This window comes from Thamnophis elegans, chromosome 12 (genome assembly GCF_009769535.1).
Source record: "Thamnophis elegans isolate rThaEle1 chromosome 12, rThaEle1.pri, whole genome shotgun sequence".
NCBI classification, from domain to species: Eukaryota; Metazoa; Chordata; class Lepidosauria; order Squamata; family Colubridae; genus Thamnophis; species Thamnophis elegans.
The window spans coordinates 18,985,068-19,007,260 of record NC_045552.1 but is presented as its reverse complement, the minus strand read 5'-3'; the positions used below and the strand labels follow the sequence as shown (position 1 = coordinate 19,007,260).

The 22,193-nt window shown below is 40.3% G+C and overlaps 1 protein-coding gene across 1 annotated transcript; it reads left to right on the top strand.

The window, feature by feature from the left end:
* The first annotated feature begins 378 nt into the window (after positions 1 to 378).
* LOC116515704 (actin, cytoplasmic 1-like) lies at positions 379 to 1,864 on the top strand. The gene is given in 4 exon segments (XM_032227884.1): positions 379 to 592; positions 594 to 666; positions 669 to 1,088; positions 1,091 to 1,864. Coding segments are annotated over 4 exon segments (1,131 nt in total). The 5' UTR covers positions 379 to 487; the 3' UTR covers positions 1,624 to 1,864.
* Positions 1,865 to 22,193: the final 20,329 nt, after the last annotated feature.

Genomic DNA, 22,193 nt, shown 5'->3' with positions numbered 1-22,193 from the left:
TTTGCAATATATTGAGTTGATTTCCTGATTGCAAGTGGCAAGGAGACGTGGTGGTGTGGTGGTTAGAATCTGCTGATAAATTAGTATTAAATTTGCAATCCATAAGTGTCTCACATGAAGCCTTCTCTGATAACTGCAGCCTGTGGTTTATGATTTGTGTAAATAATTGTATTGATCAGCATTTCATATCTAGCGTCTTGCCTTGATTTTATATCAGGTTAGACAATTTTGGGATTTGTAAAGGAATTTCGAAGGAATGAGCAAACCATTAAGGAGGACTTGGTGGTTGAACAGCCCAGAGCATGAAGAAATGATGATGAGTCATCAAGGCGCCCCACGGTCCTCTTTTTATTTCCCCTCGTCTAGCCGGTGGATCGCTCAGCCGCCTCGCTTGCACCCTCCCCCCACAACCGCCTCCAGCCTGAAGGGTCTCCGATAAGCAACCACTGAGCCTTTCGAAGCAGCCTCCACCCAACACAGATCCGCCATGGATGATGATATTGCAGCGCTCATGGTCGACAACGGCTCCGGCATGTGCAAAGCCGGCTTTGCGGGAGATGACATGCCCTGAGCCGTCTTCTCCATCGTGGGTCTCCATCGTGGGTCGCCCCAGACATCAGGGTGTGATGGTCAGGATGGGCCAGAAAGACAGCTATGTTGGAGACGAGGCGAAAGCAAGAGGGGCATCCTGACTCTTAAGTACCCCATTGAGCATGGCATTGTCACCAACTGGAATGACATGGAGAAGATTTGGCATCACACTTTCTACAATGAGCTCCGAGTCGCCCCGGAAGAACATCCTGTGCTGTTGACGGAAACCCCCCTGAACCCTAAGGCCAACAGAGAGAAGATGACCCAGATCATGTTTGAGACCTTCAATACCCCAGCCATGTACGTTGCCATCCAGGCTTTGCTCTCCCTGTACGCCTCTGGCCGTACCACCGGCATTGTGATGGAGTCTGGCGATGGTGTCACCCACACCATGCCCATCTACGAAGGTTACGCCTTGCCCCACGCCATCCTCCGCCTGGACCTGGCTGGCCGCGACTTGACCGACTACCTCATGAAGATCTTGACCGAGAGAGGCTACACTTCACCACCACGGCCGAGCGAGAAATTGTGCACGACATCAAGGAGAAGCTGTGCTACGTTGCCCTGGACTTTGAGCAGGAGATGGCCACCACCGCATCCAGCTCCTCCCTGGAGAAGAGCTACGAGCTGCCCGATGTGCAGGTCATCACCATCGGCAACGAGCGGTTCAGGTGCCCAGAAGCTCTCTTCCAGCCATCTTTCTTGGGCATGGAATCCTGCGGCATCCATGAAACCACCTTCAACTCCATCATGAAGTGTGACATTGATATCCATAAGGATTTGTATGCCAACACCGTCCTCTCTGGTGGCACCACCATGTACCCTGGCATCGTCGACCGGATGCAGAAGGAAATCACTGCGCTGGCACCCAGCACAATGAAAATCAAGATCATTGCCCCACCTGAGCGTAAATACTCCGTCTGGATCGGAGGATCCATTCTGGCCTCTTTGTCTACTTTCCAGCAAATGTGGATCAGCAAGCAGGAATACGATGAATCTGGACCATCCATTGTCCACCGCAAATGCTTCTAAAAGCAGGACTCAGTTACCACAAATAGCATTTTTTTCTCCTCTTTTTGACAAAAAAATAATAATAATTCTCTCCCCCCCCCACCTCCATAACTTGCGCATAAGTGAAAAAGTTTCAAGATTTGGCATGGCTTATTTGTTTATTTGGCGCTTGACTCAGGATATCAAAACTGGAATGGTGAGAAAAAGATTTTGACGGTGGAAGCCTTTATTAAAAATAAAAATGCAAAAAAAAAAAGTTTGGGAGTGAACACCTCCCCCTCTCCGACCCCTCCCCACTGATCCCCCCCCACCCTACTCCCCAGTTCTGTAGTGCATCCGAGGACTCCGATTGTATGTGTGTTTGTTTCTTTTTTTTGAAAACAATAGTCATTCCAAATAATTGTAAAGCTCATTGAGAAGGGATTTAAACCAGCCTCTTTTGAAGGCAAGCAGCCCAGCTAACAAAGATTTCCACGTTTGTTCATTTTTTTTATAGAAAGTATTAGCTTTTGTCTGTGACTCATGAGATTCAAATGTCTCTTGTCTCTTGCGCCTTAAAACAAAACTTTTAAAAAATAGCCACACTTGATCCGTCATCTTTTTTTTCTTTTTAGATTATTTTGGGTCAGATCCGAAAAAAATTAAAAATATAAACGGGCTGTGCTGTTTTCTCTTCTTTCCAATGGAACGTGTGAAGGGTTTTTACAGTCTGTTTCTCCCCCCCCCCTTCTGTAACTCCCTCCCCACTTTCCAGAAGCAAAGCACCCATTTGCACCCTTTTGATGCCAGTATGTGTAAGGGGTACCAGGGCAGAGGGGAGGGGCAGGCAAAACTGTATACACTGACTCGGAAAAAGAAGAAAAAAAAACCCAGTTTCAAATAAAGAAAAAAAAAAATGATGAGAAAGAAACTCAGCCAAACGTGGATTTTGTTTGATATAAGGCAGAGATATTCTTGGACTGGCTTTCAAGATTCTGTTAGTAAACCTTACAATGATACAGTAACATTCCATGATTCCTCTGTTTCTTACATGCCGACTGGTTAATTCGGGGAATTGAAGTCCCCAAGTTGCTAAGTTTGGAGACCTCTGCTGTAGGAGAAGAGCAGGCTGAGCTGGAAAGGGGGGTTAAACACATTATCAGTTTGGAGTCATTTCATTGCCACTAGATTCCTATATAGAGGTAGCAGTAATAAACTCTTCTGTGCTTTGAACTCAACGAATGCCCTGATTATTCGTGTCTGACACTTAGCCTGTCCTAGCTCAAAGAACTAACAGCATCCAAGGAAAAATTTAAAAAAATCAAAGATTCCACATATTCCCCCCTCCCCATTTTCCTACATTTTTTTCCTATTCATTCACATTCTAAACCATGTGGAAATATCCTAGCTATTTTTTTCTACAATTCTTATGCTGGTTGTATTACCATGGTTATTCACAGATAACTGCTTTGATGTTTTCTGCTGTGATATGTTGAGCACTCTAACATAGTTTTCAAATAACACAAAGCCAGAGGAATGGATTTGCATAAGCCAAAAACAAACCAAATTATAATTTAGATGAGTGAACTAGATCACATCTCACATTCCCATTGAATGAAGGATTTGTTCCATTAAAATATTTAGATGATCTGAACAGCACACTGGGAACAGAATTAATCCTTTGCTACATTAGTTAAACATATCCCAGGGTGCACATTTAGCCATTGACATCTGCTGAAGCTGCATATTGTTAGCTCTGAATCAGCAAAGCTAAAAGCTTTCTTCTTTGGAAGAAGAAAGAAAAAAATGTTTTTCTTCTTTTGCTGTATAGTAGAGACAAAGTGCTAAATTAAATTTTGTTTATTAATTGTGATTAATTCTGTTACCTCCCTCTACACTCCCAAGGTTCTGCATTTTCTAGTCCTCATGGTTAGGGGATATTATTTCAAAGATGAAGGTATTGATAGTTGAAATAACCAAACATATCACAAGGAGTATTAGGATGGATTTAAAAATTAGCAATGTGGTGCCTAGGAAAGCATTTTTTTGCCTGTTATTACCATCAAATGCTACTTGCAACTCCTTTAAATTGAGTGACTGGATAATAAAACTGAAGATGGCCTTATCTTGCAAAATCACAGTGCTTTTGGGTAAATACACCAACTTATTGCACGAGATTCTAATCCTGCTCTAGACATGAAAACTGGCTTGGTGATGTTGGGAAATTTTGTAGCCCTAAATATGGGTTCAGAGCGTATAATTATGTTCACATAACATGCTATGCTCAAGCCAAGCATTTATGGCTTTCCTTGATGACACAACATGCTAAGGCAAATCTATTTAAATTTCTTAGGTTAATCTGGCATTGCATATATAATGAGTACAGCTTTTCTCTTGACAGCTGTTATAGGCAGATTTATATGGGTGCTTTTTTATTAAACTAAATGAAAAATCTGTTAGAGCAGTGGTTCACAACCTGTGGGTTGGGACCCCTTTGGGGCTCGAACGACCCTTTCACAGGAATTGCCTAAGACCATCGGAAAACACACATTTTCAATGGTCTTAGGAACTGAGATACCAATTTTATGGTTGGGGGTCACCATAACATGAGGCACTGTATTAAAGCGTCGCGGCATTGGGAAGGTTGAGAACCACTGTGTTAGAGGGTGCCTTGAAAGTAAAGCTGAAGCAAGCAATGGGAGGGGAAGATCCAAAATCTATTTGGGGACCCCGTTTCTGAGATACAAAGTTTTGGTTACAAGAGACAGGACTTTGATGGCGTGAAGAGGAAAAATAGAATTAAATTACAGACCACACAATAATGTCAATTTTAATTAACTTATTAATGAACATTATTATTAAGGAAATGGCAGCATAAGACACTCAACTAGATGGCAGCAATGAAGTCTGGTGGTTCTCAAACTGCTAAACAGATTTTAACCTGGTTAGAAATCCATCGGGTTGTTGTTTTTTTTCCTTATTGATCAATTTTTTATTGATTATTTTCTCTCTATAACATCTTACAATCATCACATTAACATTGTTGTGTCATCATACCTGTATATATCAATCTTATATCACTTCTATATTTATATACATTCATCTACAGTTCTATACATTTCTCTATTGTTTCTTGGCTGAATTAACTTTATTCCTGTTATGCAACCATTTATACCAATTATCCCAAATTTCATAGTATTCATCGGGGTGAATGGATTGAATTGATGGCCAATTTGAGAATTCAACCGAGTATTTCTTTGTTTATTTAATTATTTTATATCCCACCTACATTATTTGTATAAGTGACTCAAAATGACAAACATATCAAAGGCCCTCTTCCTCCTATTTTCTTCCCAACAAGCTTGTGAGGTTAGGCTGAAAGAGACCGATTAGCCCAAGGTCACTGAGCCAGTTTTCATGTCTAGGGCAAAATTAGAATCCACACTCTCCAGGTTTCTAGTATGATGCTTTAAAACATGATTATTAAATCATCAAGAATCCAGTTTCGTGTAATAAAAATACAATACTAACGTTGATCATAATTATCTCCCTCATCATAATACTAACAATATCATCCTGTTTATATCTCTATCTTAACATATTTTCTACTCTTCTTTAGTCTTCTTTCCTCGTTTCCAATTTCCCTTTTTTCCCTCTAACCATTGATAAAATGCTTCCCACATCTTATAATATTCAGTTTGCTCTTTCTCTTTAATTATTAATGTTAATCTATTCGTTTCTGCACATTCTGATATTTTACTGATCACCTTCTCATCAATAGGAATCTCCTCACTCTTCCAATGTTGTGCAAATACAATTCTAGCTGCCGTTAATACATGGATAATTAAATAGGTATTCTCTTTATTATAAAGTTCAGATAAAATCCCCAGCAAAAATATTTCTGGCTTTAACTCAATACGTTGTTTTATCATCTTCTCCAACCATGTCTTTATTTGTGTCCAATATTTTTTTGCTTCTACACATGTCCACCTCATATGATAGTAAGCTCCAGGTATCTGGTGGCACTTATTAGAAGATACGTTAAGAGAAAATGAATAGGTTAATAATGTTCAATTGCTTAATATATTGCAATTTGAAGATTAAAGAACTAATATTAATGTGAATGATTTGTACCCAGATGACACACTGTTTAAAGAAAGATGAAATGTTTATATATTGAAAAATAAAAAACGTAAGAAAAAAAAAGAATCCTGTTTGGCTCAAAAGATTCTTTTCTTTTTTCAGTAGGATGTAGTCTTAATATTATAGATTGACCAGTTATGTATAAATGCTGATGGAGGAGATGACCAAGCTGAGCTTGAGGGAAGGGATCAAAGGCATCATCAGCCTTGAGTTCCTTAGCACCTACAAAAGATCTAATTTCAGCCCACCTTGAATTCCATTGACTCTTATCTACCACCAATTTGCTTTGAGCATTGGCAGTTCAGGTTCTTGCAGAAAACGAAAAAGATTTTTCAATAAATCTTTATATTCCTTGGAACTGCCTGGACTTCTGATTTTCTTGCACTTGACAGCTGGGTATGATCTATGCAAATTTCACCGGGCATGTTCCTTGTTGTGGAGTTGAGACTAGTTAGATAATTATAATATGCTCTAAATACTGGCATTTACCCTGCAGCACCAGATTAATGCAAAATTGAACTCTTGGAATGTAACGTAACGTTCAAAACTTTGTTTGCTCTTGATTTTTGTTTTTGTTTGGTGCAAACTCAGAAAAACAAGGGTGTTCCAGTTTTCCACACCACATAGCTTTTCCTCCAAGTAAAATATTTAGCATTTTAGCTGTAAAACAGCAGAACCCAGCAGCCTATATAAAGCATACAAAGTTACATAACCTTTCTTCCCATGTGTCCTATTAGATGTATTTTTGGGGGGGGGGGTGAGTCATGAATTAGGCAAGGAATTACGCAAGAAAGAATCTGCTTTGAAATATTTTATTAGGCATTTCAAACGTTACTTTGTACTCACCTAAGATAGAAAAATATATATTAAAATAGCTTTTAGCAACTGCAATTCTTAGGGACACTAATCAACATTTGTTGATCGTGGTCAATCATGCAATGAAGGCTGGATTAGCTTTGGAGGGGTCCACAAATGACACAGAATATTTAAAACAGGGTTTTTTTCTTGTAAAATAAAGAGGTAGGGACCCCTTACTGCAAGCAGGTACAAAGTGTTCCATTCAACTTACTGATATTGGATGCAGTAAGCAAATGGAGCAGTTGGGGCTGTTGGTTCTTTAGAATTTTGGTGTGAATAGTAGGAGCCCGAGATGGAAAGATAACAACAGGAGATCCTGCATTTAGGAAGCGATTATAACTTTGATGAGAAAGCGATTGCATTTCCTGCCATGGAGATAGACTCGGTTCCCCAGCAGTTACCTATGGAAAGGCCAATCACTGCTGGTAAAATAAGCTTCTGTATAATATTTGCAAAGATCTCAGGTATAGCTGGACCCAGTGGTGGGATAATAATAATTTAACAACTGGTTCTCTGCCCTAATGACCAGCTGGGTGGGTGTGGCTCGGTGGTCATGTGACCATGTGGGCGTGGCCAATTCAACGTCACTCAGGCTGATGGGCGCTTCGCCTTAGCTGTTATAAAGTAATAAGGGTTAACCGGAGAAGCAGTTTCTGTAAGCAGGGCCATAAAGATTAGGCTAGAAACAACGCCAGAATGTTTCCTTCCTGCCTTCTTTACAGGATTAGCCCTGTAACACAAGAGGAGATTTCTTCCAACAACTGGTTCCCCCCACTGCTCAGAAAGTTAACAACTGCTTCTCCAAAATAGGTGCGAAATGGCTGAATCCCACCACTCGGCCCGGACCGATTCGATCATAGCTGACCCTGGATGCGATTGTCTTGATATAGGAGGGTTATTTTTAAAAATGCATTATAGAAAGAGAAATATAACGCCATCCAACCTTCTGTTCATTCCCCCTCCCGCCTTGCTCTGTTGATGCATTATTCTAATCGAAAAAAGAATGTTCTGAATCCCCAGCCTCCATTCTAATCACCGGTTTAATGTTATTTGGGTCACAGATGTCTGGACACATATTCTCTTATGCAATGCTGGCAAGCTGCAGTTTCCCATAAAGCAGCTTTTCTGCCTAAAGGCACAGGGACATTACACAATCACTTGCTCTGCCGTTCTAACCCTCTTTCCCTTCTCCCCAAAATTTTCCCATCGTCATAGATTAGAAGGAAGGAAATGACCCCGTTGGACACCCGTTTCTTTAGAACGCCACAAAGAGGTTTTTCCTTGGAGTTCTCTGTTTCCATCTGTACCGCGGAACCCAGGGTTGATCTGTTTTTATTTTCTAATTGTCCATCTTTTTCCCTCTCCCTCCTCAGTGCACATTGGATAATGTTTCATGACCCTTTGCCTTTTAAGTTAGCCTCGGTGTTCTGACCGAGGCTTCCCAAGAGCATGAAGCAAACTCCTTGTCCTGACCAAAAAAAAAACCCTTTTATTAATTTACAACATCCAGCAAAATCTTTCAAGGGAGGATTTACAATCTCAGACCTTATCTGGCTTGGAGAGCTGACAGGTCGATATTGGCAAAACTCGGCAAGGAGTCTCGGAGAGTCACAAAACAATTAAGCGAACTAATTGTCTCCTGCAAACTCCACTCCCCTTTTTCTCCTCTTTTATTTCCTCTGGGAGGTGCCATTCATCGTCCACCTGTGGCCTTACTCCCTTACAGTCAACCCCTGTTCTTTAGCTGTTCCCCTCGTCTGGCAACTCTGCACATGCGCACACTGGGAACAGGCTCCAGCTGCTCATCTGCCTCACTGATGTCTGACTCTGAAGGCAGCTGATAACTGGCACACAGCCCTGGCCCCCTCTCTGCCTCTGACACAGAGCCCTCATCAGAGCCTTCCTCAGACTCCAGGACTGACCCATGTTCCTCCCCAACCTCCTCACTGCCTGAAAATGCTGCCAGCTCCGCTGACCGCTGGTGGACCACAACACCTGGGGGCAAGAGATCACAAGTGAAGCTACCTCCAAACAATCTCAAGAGAAACCAAGAAGCATACTTTTGGCCATGCTGCCATTCACTGGGTGGAGAGGCCGTTCCCAATCCACCCACAGAAGACTAATACAGTAAAGCAGCAAAATGATCCAGTGTGTGTGTGTGTCTAAGTCACTGCTTAGAAAGATGTTAATGAAACTGTCAGTATATTGTGCCTGTAACAATGGTGCCAAACTGGCAGCACGCAGGCCAATGCGTCAGGCAGAGGCCAAGCTCACCCCAGGTCCTTGAAGGGGAAAAAACATTGTGATACATCTCATGACAGCAACATGATGCAGCGACTTTGACACCCGTGCTGTATAAGATGTCCCTGTGATCTGGAGTAATGGGGAATTTGAGCTGGGAATTCATTATGAGGGCAAATGGGAAAGTGGTTTGCTTCTTAAGGGCTTCCGATTTCCACCCGTAGAGTCCAAGGTCAGGTGATGACTATGACACTCTGATCAAAGCCCTGACCCCTTTTTAAAAATGAGTTTTGCACCTTCAATGCCTGTAAAAAATGGGTAAGGCTTAGACTGCTCAATCCCCATATCGACGTTTTGACACACACAGACACTCCCGAAAGATATCCTGATTTCCAGCCTTCAGAAATACAAAACAAATTGCTCCAAATTTAGCCATGCCTTTCCAATGACTTTACTGTATAGCTTTCCAGGAATGAGTTGCCCAGGGTCTACCTGGGAAATTTCTCCTTCCTTGAACTAAGGTTAAGGTAAAGGTACCGCTCGCACTTGCGTGCTAATCATCACCGTCTTTAGGGGGCGGTGCTCATCTCCGTATCTAATCCGAAGAGTCAGCGCTGTCCAAAGACGTCTCCGTGGTCATGTGGCCGGCATGACTAAACGCCGAAGGCGCACGGAACGCTGTTACCTTCCCACCGAAGGTGGTTCCTATTTTTCTACTTGCATTTTTAACGTGCTTTTGAACTGCTAGGTTGGCAGAAGCTGGGACAAGTAGCGGGAGCTCACTCCATTACGCAGCGCCAGAGATTCCAACTGCTGAACTGCCAAACTGCCAAACTGCCGACCTTTCTGATTAACAATCTCAGTGTCAGCCACTGAGCCACCGCGAGTAAAGTAAAGCAAAGTTATCCTTCTCTAAAAGTGTCCTGACAAGAGCCTCATAAGGGTTTTGGGCTGCCAGTTCCAATGCAGGACAGAGATCCACTCTTTACATCAGTTTGCATCCATTTATCTTTTCTATATCAGCATCAGATTATTTCTATGGTATGTTAACCTCCCATAACCGGAAGGCCCTTCTTCTTCTTCTCTTTATGAGACTCATACAAGATGCTAAATCCAAACTCCAGATTAGCAATTAGCAATAGCAATTAGCAATAGTTAGACTTATATACCGCTTCATAGGGCTTTCAGCCCTCTCTAAGCGGTTTACAGAGTCAGCATATTGCCCCCAACAACAATCCGGGTCCTCATTACTGTACAACAATTCCACTGTTCATATCATACAACATGCTAAGACAATCACTGGGTTTCCCCAAACTATTCAACTCTATTGCCTTCATCCTGGGTTCTTCTTTTTTTTTAAAGTTCCCTAGATTACCTGAAAGGTGATACAGCCATACAAAAGGCTCTTTATGAACCAAGAAAGGCTGAGATCCAAGGAGAGACTTGTGAATCAACCAGATCTTCAGCTAAGATAGTTGTATGAAACCCTGCCAAGTCTTAAAGTTGCCAAGGTTGGAGACCCCTCATCTACAGATGAGGGGTCTCCAACCTTGGCAACTTTAAGACTTGTGGCTGAGGAATTCTGGGAGTTGAAGTCCACAAGCCTTAAAAGTTGCCAAGTCTGGAGACCCCTGTTGTAGGTGCGGGCCCCACTAAAGGGAAATGATGTAGGTTTGAAAACATTGGGGCCAGTGGTGGGTTTCAAATATTTTTGGAACCTCTTCTGTAGGTGTGGCCTGCTTTTCGGGTCCACTGGTGGAGCCTCTTCTAACCGGTTCGGTAGATTTGACGAACTGGTTCTACCAAACTGGTGCAAACTGGTAGGAACCCACCTCTGATTGGGGCCCATCTATCCTTTTGGGTGAGAATCCAGAAAGCAAAGCAAGCACAGATGAAAAGAGTTTCAAGAACTACCCTTCCATGATAGGAGAAGAACATCAAAGGCAATTCACCTTGTAATTGCGCTACTAAAGGCTGCATTCAAACACCACCAGAAATATGTTCATAAGTCCACAGGTTGAATACAATACCAGAGCTTCTGCCATCTTCTTTGGTCTGGGTCACTCCTGTTTGGTAGCTGGCCCTAAAGGTTCTGGAGGAGGCTTGATCTCTTCAGACAGCTGCCGGACGCTGTAGTAGGAAAGGCTCAACCCCATAATGGCTAAGATCAGGGCCAAGTGATTCACCAGCCGGTCTTCAGGCTCTGATTCAGACGTACTGGCCAGCTGCATCTGTTGGAAAATACATTAAGGGAAAGTACTTTAAACGTTTTAAATGGAGGGATGCAACCCTTGGGGGGGGAGGGGCTGAACCTACCTAGTGACCCAAAATACCTTTTGGATTTTGAGAAAGCACATGATAGGTATACTCTTCCAGAAGCTGTCATGGTGTACATGGTGTACATGGTGTACATTGTATGAGTGTATGCATATACATTTGAGTCCATGTTAGCTTCTGATGAATGTTTGAACTAGTTATTGTAATTTTCAGAAATAGAATAGAATAGAATAGAATAGAATTCTTTATTGGCCAAGTGTGATTGGACACACAAGGAATTTGTCTTTGGTGCAAATGCTCTCAGTGTACATAAGGAGAATAAAAATATATTAATCAAGAATCATCAGATACAACACTTAGTGATAATCATAGGTTACTAATAAGCTATCAAATCATACTAGTAAACTAATAAAACAAGACAAATTGAAAGATGCAAGCCACATGGTTATAGTCATAAGTGGGAAGAGATAGATACTAGGAAGACGAAGAAGAATATTAATACAATCTCAGTAAATTATTTGACAGTGTTGTGGGAATTAGTTGTTCAGCAGAATGATGGCATTTGGGGAAAACTGCCCTTGTGTCTAGTTCTTCTGGTATGTAGTGCTCTTTAGCGTCATTTTGAGGGTGGGAGTTGAAACAATTTATGTCCAGGATGTGAGGGGTCTATAGATATTTTTGCAGCCCTCTTTTTAACTCATGCAGTATACAGGTTCTCAGTGGAAAGCAGAGTGGTAGCAATTGATTTTTCTGCAGTTCTAATTATCCTCTGAAGTCTGTGTTTGTCTTGTTGAGTTGCAGAGCCAAACCTGGTGGAGGTGCAGATGACAGACTCAATAATTCCTCTCTAGAACCGTATCAGCAGTTCCTTGGGCAGTTTGAGCTTCCTGAGTTGGTGCAGAAAAAACATTCTTTGTTGGGCTTTTTTAATGACCATTGCCTTTTTGATGATGATGACCATTGCCAAGAAGACCATTGCCACCTTCTGAGGTCTAAGGAACTGGCTCAAGGTGATGCAACTGGCTTTGTGCCTACGGCAGGAGTAGAACTCATGGTCTCCCAGGTTCTAACCTGGTGCCTTAAACCATTACACCAATAATAATAATAATAATTGGAATAATTGCCTTCCAAATTGCCTAAAGCTTTAGCAATTATGATTTTAGAACCTTTGCATTAAAATGCAAACAAGCGAGTTTTGCCTCCTCCCTAGTAGGGAAAGAGGTTTTACTGTACTCAGGGGAACCTGCTCAGAAGAAAACCCACTCGGGTTTGCATTGTCCATGGACTCCCTTCTGCAAGGATTAGCAGGATGCCCATAGCTTTTCTCCCATGACATACCTTTATGGAACATTCTCCCTCTAGCAATCTGGATGGCCCCGACTCTGGTAGCCTTTCAGAAGGTCCAAAAGAACTGGATCCAAGCGTGTGCAGGGACCCACTTCTTGCTTATATTATCGTTTACGGCAGTGGTGGGATTCAAATTGTTTTTACTACCAGTTCTGTGGGTGTGGCTTGGTGGGCGTGGCATGGCTTGATGAGTGTGACTTTGTGGGCATGGCAGGGGATACTGCAATATCCCCATTCACTCCTCACTCCTGGGGAAGGTTACTGCAAAATCCCCATCCCCCCCCCACTAACCTGCTTTCCAGCTCCATTCTCCTGTGCAGGGCAACTTACGATAGAATAGAATTCTTTATTGGCCAAGTGTGATTGGACACACAAGGAATTTGTCTTTGGTGCATAGGCTCTCAGTGTACATAAGGAGAATAAAATACATTCATCAAGAATAAAAAGATACAACACTAAGTGAGTCAAGGTTACTAATAAGCTATCAAATTGTACTAGTAAACACATAAAACAATATAAATTGAAAGATACAAGCGACATGGTTATAGTCATAAGTGGGAAGAGATAAATACTAGGAAGGAAAAGAAGAATAATAGCAATACAGTCTTAGTAAATTATTTGAAAGTGTTTTGGGAATTATTTGTTTAGCAGAGGGATGGCGTTCGGGGAAAAACTGTCCTTGTGTCTAGTTGTTCTGGTGTGCAGTGCCCTATAGTGTAATTTTGAGGGCAGAAGTTGAAACAATTTATGTCCAGGATGTGAGGGGTCTGTAGATATTTTCACAGCCCTCTTTTTGACTCGTGCAGTGTACAGGTCCTCAATGGAAGGCAGATGGTTTGCTTAATGACTATTTAAAGTTACCACAGATCTCCACCGGGGAGTTTATTACTCAGTTCTGAAGTCTGTTTCCCCCACCGGAGGTCACATGACAGCATTTTGGGTGTTTGGTAACTGGCAGACATTTACAGCTGTTTGCAGCAGCCTATGCTCAGGAGATCACATTTTATGTTTTTACCAAAAACTAGCATTTACTTCTGGTTTTCAGCAAAACTAGCCCATATAACTCTAATTAGAGTTATATATGTGTGTGCTTCTTGGCCATTCCAGACCTGGATGTAATCCAACACAACAGAAGAGTATCTCGTCACAAATAAATAACAAGAGTATCATAAATTGACCACCTCAACTTTGAGGGATATTGGCAGGGTATAGCCCACAAAATCAAGATGTCAGTCAGCCACCACAGTGTGATGATTCCTATAAAAGACACAATGAACTTTGATCTCATAGTTGTGGCCATCATTTGATATTTTTTTTAAACCACACGTTTGTAGGCATCATCTCGAAAGAGGACACCCAGACAGGCCCATGCAAAAATGACTGAAATACAGTAACTGAAACAGAAACATGTTATACTTCCTAGTCAAAAGACACGAACGTGGCGGCTTGTATCCCTGTTCAATCCTCACCCAGACACTGATATGTCTGGAGAGTTGTGTCTGATCCTTTGCTCTGCTTATCTTCAAACTGGACTTAGATTTGATTTACCGATAAATAGAGAATTCTATCTAATAGCAAAGTGGTTTTTTTCCCATAAAACAACACATATTGGCAGAGTCCATAACAAAATATTACAGTGCAGAGAAGTCCCTGTTTTGAGTTCCAGGGATTCCAACGTGCCCCTCTTTTCATAAGATTTTCATTCCACTTTCAGATGTTAACCTTCCTTCACTACTAAATCATAATTGCTTTCTTCCCCATCTTTCCCCATAGCCATACTTGAAGATAGTTTCTTTCTAAGTGAGGACTTAATCAGTATGCCCTGCTGCAAACCTTGATCTTTCCATACGTTTGAAGGCTTTCTTCTTTTTCATGAATGTTTAGGGCTACCTTAGGGTCTTGCCCTCACAGCCTGAATGCAAGAAAAAGAGGGAAACCTGCTACTTTTTTCTCTCTTTGTTGTCTTTCCTGGATTACTAAGATCCCTTTGATCTGCAGCTTCTGATACTGAATACATTATTCAGGACTTTCCAGCAAGATCATTCCTATCTGCCTGTCTGTCCTTCTGTCACTCTGATCTCTAACACAGGAGGAAATTCTGCTTACCTGCAACAGTCGGAAGTATCCTGGGGTCAGACGTCGGAGGCGGAAGATCATAGCAGAAGAAAAGAGAGAGGGAGAGAACTCCCCTTCCTAACTATCTTCTTCTGGGTTTTAACTCTCTTCTTGTGGCGAGAATCAAGCTGTAGAAGGAAAGGGAAAAGCTTAGGATACAACAGGAGGAAAGGAACCACAGTGAACTTCCTTTGATATCTGGCAGCGAAATGGTCTGCAGGACTTGACTGTAGACCACTGTTCTTGGGACCCCAAAGTTCTTCTGGCAAAAGACGTGGCGCTAATTGCATGGGGTTGTTGTTTGAGTTACTCATTAATTTAATGAGCATCTCAGACTCATCCTTGTTTACAACAGGGCAACTCCCTGAAATGTATGGTATGTGAAATGCCGCCATCACTTTCTCTGATGGAACACGTTCCCTGGTTCCCTAGCATTTTCAACCAACTTCAGCGTTCTCCAACCTGCTATCTTCTCTCTCTTCATGTCTTCCTCCGATGCTAAGACAATGGATGTAAATGCACATACCGCTTAGGGGGTTCAAGATCCTGGTCCTTGCGTATCATCTCCCAGCAATAACACTGGTCGGCTGTGTGCAAGAGATTTTTTTTTTTCATTTTGCCCTCCTCCTTTCCTGCCCAATGATGAGCCTGCCACTGCTTGCCTTAGCAGCAGCTGTCACAAGGAATCAGCACTCCCTGCTCCGCTGACCGCACGCGATCCACGCATCAAGAGAATTTTTTTTCCTGGGCTTTTATTGGGGAAGCAAAATTTGGAAGCAATGTACATCATGAGAACCTCTGAGAACCAGCTTCCACTGTGATGTTGTGAAACAAACCTTCATGGAGTACCAGGTGTTCTAGATCACAGAGGACAATCCATCCCTGGAAGATTCTTTCACTCCAAGTCCACAATAAATATGCGTGATGATGATGATGATGATGATTCCATCAACCCAACCAACCAGGTCAATGATTGGGTAAGGTGGGAACTGAAGCCCAATAACTAAAATTCAGCTGCTGATGTTCATTTGAAGGTCTACCATGGTGAGCAGTAAAGTACTTTGATTAAATGATAATTTCTAGATAGGCAACTCTAGGTAAGATATGCAAAGATTAATTATAGGAAAAGATGCAGCTCTTTTTATAAAAAAAAATACCATGGAAAAAGTATTTGGAAAACATTGTCAATCGCTTTTCAAAAACAAGCAATAATTTCAGAATGATTCAGGGAAAGAAGTTGATTCAGCTTCTGTTTTGTAGAAGAACATTTTTCCAACTCTGCTTCCAAGGGTTTTCTACTTGCTACCTGGAGTAGCTTAGACTCAGATTTCACGCAATATATCTGGAGTACACTCTCACAGGAAACTGGGGCATAATTTGATCGGGTTTGGCCAACAAAACCCCAATGCAACCCTTGTGGTAATCAAACAATAACGCTTATATACTATGCTAACTGTGATTTATTTTACAAAACAGGCATAAGTATGAGGTATAATCCTAGGCAGATCATCCCCTAGTTATTTTACATCAATTTTTGGTCCTTTCCCTTATAGCAGTGCATTTCTTTTCTTTTATTAAGCTTTTAACAATTTTTAAAGAATGTTGCATCAAAATAAAAATTAAAACAACAATTAAAAAAATATTTAAGTTGTGGTTAGTTGTGAAAACAAATGGAGAATACATTGCTAAAAAGTTTTTCCATGATGCTTTATTTTTTCCTTTACTTGATAAGGCATTATGGAAAAACTTTTTAGCAATGTATTCTTCGTTTGTTTTCACAGCTAACCGCAACTTAAATATTTGTACTCTACACTGAAGGTTATTGCTGGTATCTGTTATTTATTTGTTTACATCCCATCTTTATTATTTTTATAAATAACCCAAAGTGGCAATCTTACCTAGTACTCCTTCCTCCTCCTCCTGTTTACTCCACAACAGCAACTCCATGCAGTGAGTTGGGGTGACAGAGAGCGACTGGTCCAAAGTCACCGAGCCAGCTTTCATGTCTAAGGAGGGACTAGAACTCACGGTCGCTTGCTTTCTAGTCTGGTGTCTTTACCACGAGATCAAACTGGCTCTTCAAATCTCTGTTTTTAAGTGATTTCATCTGTTATTCTTTTGTCTCATTTTTTCCTCTACAAACCAAATTCCAAATATCTAAAGTTACCTTGCTGTGTGAGGTGTAGTATATAAGGATGCCTAATTCGTGCTTAAATTTGGCTAGATTTTTATTACAGAATACTAGTTTAACCATTGCTGCAATTTTCTCCCCTTTGGGTCTCCCAATTTTGTATTGTCTGTAAAATTCATCTTTTCCATTGTTGTGTCAAATTTGTTCTTGCAGCTGTCAGCATATATCTGGGTAAATTGGGATGTACCATTAAAGAAGAATTTGTAGCTCAGGGTTGAAATGAAGGGTCCTTGGTGTTTTCTGAGTTTGCTTGTTTTCTTGCAGATGTTTCATTACCCTAACTAGATAACTAGAATTGATGGTGTTACCTAGTTAGGATAATGAAACATCTGCAAGAAAACAAGCAAGCTCAGAGAACATCAAGGACTCCTCAAATTGGGATGTTTTCCATTTTTCATGTTCTGAAATCATAGCTAATAAAATCTTTATAGGTTCAGTTCAAATTTTATTTTTGAAATTTTCTGAATAATGTATTTTTCCTGTACTTTTGAGTTTCTTTTACATGTCCACCACTTATGATAAAGTGTTCCTTTTTTGTTGTAGCATTTCCAACTTTTATTGTAATATGATTTGCCTATCTTGGCAATTATCGATGGGGTTATTTTCTAGAACACATTTTATACCATTTTTCCTTTAAATTGTAACGGAGTATGTTTTATTAACCTTTTCCATAGTATTTTCCATTGTTGTGCTCTGATTACTTGTTTGTTTTGCATCGACTTCATCATATACCAGTAACTTTTAATTTATTCCATCTTCATGTGCTATTTCAATATTCAATATTTCAAACCAATTTAGTTGTATTTAAGTACAATGACAATAAAGATTATACTTATAATAACAATTTACATATATGTGTAATCCCTCGTAATAAAAAACCTTTTGTAAGAGTATTTCGAATTTTGTCATCCTTCCAAAATCCCTCTTTTCTTGATATCACATTTTATTCTTGAGCAATTTATAAATATTGTACATCGTGGTAAATTCCTACTTTAACTAAGCAGTCCTTGCTATGTGTTTAATCTATTTTCTGACTCTTATATACCATACTGACATAAGTAATTTGATTTTTCTTGCTGTATTTATCCATGAAATAAAAAGAATTTATCAGTAAAGCTAATGGTGAGGTCAGTGGACTTATTCTTGTTTTTAAATAATTCCATATTTTTAAGAAACGTTTACAATCTTCCTTCCTTCCTCCCACCGTCCCTCCCACCCTCTCTCCTTCCTCTCTCTATATTTTAGCCTCTCTATCAGTACTAATAAAGTATTTTAAAGCTTTCTTTAAAAGCATTTCTCTTTCTCTGGGTTTATTTTCCACTAGCCTTTACCCCGTTTTATTTTTTATCCTCTATATATTTTTTATTCTCTTGTCTAACTTTCATTAAAAGCCATCCAAACTGAGATCAGGCTATCTTATATCACTGAATTACCAAGTTTAATTATGTACAGAAATTTTCTATTTTTCTGCCCTGACCTTCTCACTGTTCAGCTTCATTGGTTTCATGTGAAATGGAGAAAGCCTTTTTCCATCCATGTTTTCCATTATCATGCATTATTTATCCCTCCATCATATCTCCCTCCTCTTTTCTTTCCATTTCTCATTTAACAATCTTCAAAAGTTAAAAGGCAGCGGTTCCTTCTTTTTTCTTCTTCATTTGAACCACAACATTCTCATTGGATGCTTTTGACCACAGCATAAATCAGACTTTGGCAATGGATCATCTGCAGATACATGTTCAAATATGAGAGAAACTCTGTAGGTCATAGTTGAATGGTGGTATCCTTGGGGCTCTCCAAGCTTGGTTGTTGACTTGAAGATATGTCATTACCTGACTAGGTAACATCACCAACACATTAATCCACATCTGTCCCCCATCGCTAATGAGTCGTGGTGGCACAGTGGTTACAATGCAATACTGCAGGCTACTTCTGCTGACTGATGACTGCCAGCAGTTTGGCAGTTCTGCTTTCACAGGCTCAAAGTTAATAGGATAGGATAGGATAGGATAGGATAGGATAGGATAGGATAGGATAGGGTTAGGGTTAGGGTTAGGGTTAGGGTTAGGGTTAGGGTTAGGGTTAGGGTTAGGGTTAGGGTTAGGGTTAGGGTTAGGGTTAGGGTTAGGGTTAGGGTTAGGGTTAGGGTTAAGGTTAGGGTTAGGGTAGGATAGGATAACATAGTTGGAAGGGATCTTGGAGGTCTTCTAGTCCAACCCCCTGCCCAGGTCTATACCATTTTAGACAAATGATTGTCCAATCTCTTCTTTAAAAATTCCAGTGTTGGAGCATTCACAACTTCTGGAGGCAAGTTGTTCCACTGATTAGTTGTTTTGTTGCTAAGCAAGATGATTGTGAAATGAGTCAAGCCCAATTTGACCACCTTTTCTGCCAGAGTTGTGAAACAAATCCCTAGAGTTGTTCAGTAAGTCACACAATAACTCAATCCAGTTTCTCCCTTTGACTTTGCTTGTCAGAAGCCACCTGGGAAGGTCACAAATTGTACTATCATCTCTCTTTTTAAAATGAATTTTATAGTGATCATGCATATGTTTATACAGAAGTCTTGGTATAGGTATTGGATTTTTTTTTGTAAAAACTTTTCATTTTATTTTTTAACATACAAAAATTCCAATTTCAATTGAACAGTGTGTTGACTGGGTACAAATCATTTTAGGAAATAATAAAGTGTTTACAACAATATTCATTGCATTAATATCCATGATATTAATACTAATAATAGTAATAATCATACTATTTATTTAACCAAGTTAACCTATCTTCCTTATCCAGCCTTCCATGATCCATCCTTCCGAAGTGGGTAAAATGAGGACCCATATTGTTGGGCGTGATATGCTGACTCTGTAAACCGCTTAGAGAGGGCTGTAAAGCACTGTGAAGCGGTATATAAGTCTAAGTGATATTGCTATTGTGAATGATGTGTGCAGGTTCCCAAAATGAAATACAAATATCTAATGTATTTAATACAAAAGACTAAAAATCTTATCCTCTGCAAGAGATATTGATGTACCCAAATTGGGTATCTATCGCATGATGACTCCCTTAACAACTGCATCACTGAATGATGAAAGTTCCAATCCCAATTGTGGTCGTAAGTCAAGGACTACCTGTATTAGATGCATAAAATGACCAGCAGTCATCCATATTATCTTCATAATCTATTTAAACAAATAAGAGACCAAAGTTTAATGCATATAAAGAGGATATATAATGTATTAATACAGATGGATTCGGAAACAGAACTAGTTAAAGATTGTATGGTAAAATGGGCTCAAAATATTGAAGAACCCATAATGTTGGATACATGGGAAAGAATTTGGGTAAGAAACGTGAAATTTATACAAGCTCAAAACCTGAGAGAAAATTTTTATAAGATGTTCTATAGATGGCATTTAGATCCTAAAAAGCTGGCTTCTATGTATCCGAATTTACAACCCAAATGTTGGAGATGTGGTTCTCTCGATGCTACATATTTTCATATATGGTGGACTTGCCAAAAGGTTAAGGCATTTTGGATAAAAATATGGTGGATTATGCAAAATATCTTTAAAAGAAGGATAAAGTTTACTCCTCAGTTATTTTTGCTAGGTATATGCACTGACTTTACAGCGGTAGAGACTAACTTGATTCTGCACTTAATAACGGCAGCAAGACTGTTGGTGGCGCAATACTGGAAGAAGGAAGACCTGCCTACAACTCAAGAATGGACATTGAAAGTTACAAATTTAGCCGAGATGGCTAAAATATCGGCATATCTTAAAGATCACTCAAATGAGAGATATAAACGAGACTGGAAAAAATGGATTGACTATATACAAAACAAATACGGGACTAAGAAATTCCAGATAGCCTATGCTTAAGATCAGGAATGATTTAAATTGTTCAAAGTTAGCTTAGCAAGAAGAAGCTAAGATCAATGTAGAGATGTTATTAACTTTTTTTTATTGCCTGGGTCAGAACATTTTGGTCCAAAACAATCACTTTCTCAGAATATTCCTTTCCAAATTTTGTGACTCTCCAAGTTGTTGGTGCTTGCTGTGGTGCACTTTGTAAGCTGAGCTTGGGCTCAAAATTCTTGGCATTGTAAAAATATGCCTGTAGTAAATTGGTGTAATTTGAAATTACACAGAGAGAATTACACCCCCAAGCGTGAAGGCAGCCTAGTCTGATCAAGGTATGCAGGAGAGAGCACGCAATGGTATCTTTCTCAACCCCGCCCATCTAAGTCAGTTAAATAATTAAAACGACAAAGCTCAATTATTTTTTATTAATTTGTTTTTAGTGGCTTATATAGTATTCAAAGCCTCTTTGGTTTCTTCAGGGTTCAATGTTGGGCATAATCCTCAGACATGAATTAATGCAACAACATCATTAAATGTTGCAATGTATGGCTGTGAAAGTTGGACCATAAGAAAGGCTGAGTGCCAAAGAATGGAGGCCTTTGAACTCTGGTGCTGGAGAAGACTCCTGCGACTCCCTTAGAATGCAAAGTGATCAAACCGGTCAGTCCTAGAGGAGATCAACCCTGACTGCTCTTTAGAAGGCCAGATCCTGAAGAGGAAACTCAAATACTTTGGCCACCTAATTAGAAGGAAGGACTCCCTGGAGAAGAGCCTCATGCTGGGAACGATTGAGGGCAAAAAAAGAATGGGACGACAGAGAATGAGGTGGCTGGATGGAGTCACCGAAGCAGCCGGCGTGAACTTAAATGGACTCCAGAGGATGGTAGAGGACAGGAAAGCCTGGAGGAATGTTGTCCATGGGGTTGCGATGGGTCAGACACAACTTCACAACTAATAACAACCATATGAATCCAAAGTTAAAAACTGTCAGGAAAGTCAGAATGTCTTGTCCTTGGGGTCTAAATTTACTCTGAAGGACTCTATCTGAGGAAGAAGCTGAATTAGAAATTCCAGGTATTTATGGCTATAGAATTCTTCAGCTATGGAAGCTTCTTCTGCATTCGGCTTCCCTATCTTTCTTTGCATTACAGGTTATCCTCGACTTACAACAGTTCGCTTAGTGACTGCTCCAAGTTACAACAGCACTGAAAAAAGTGACTTATGACCATTTTTCACACTTATGACCATTGCAGCCTTGTGGTTTATATTTGGATGCTTGACAACCTGACTCATCTTTATGATGGTTGCTGTGTCCCGGGATCATGGGAACACTTTTTGCAATCTTTTGACAAGCAAAGTCGATGGGGGAATCATATTCACTGAATAATTGTGTTGCTAATTTAACAGCGGCAGGGATTCACTTAACAAATGTGGCAAGAAAAGTCATAAAAGGGGGCAAAATTCATTTAACAAATTTTTCACTTAGCAATATACATTTTGGGTTGAATTGGGGTGTTAAGTTGAGGGCCACCTGTATCAACGTCTGTGCTTTTGAAATGTGCACAAAGATTTTCAGC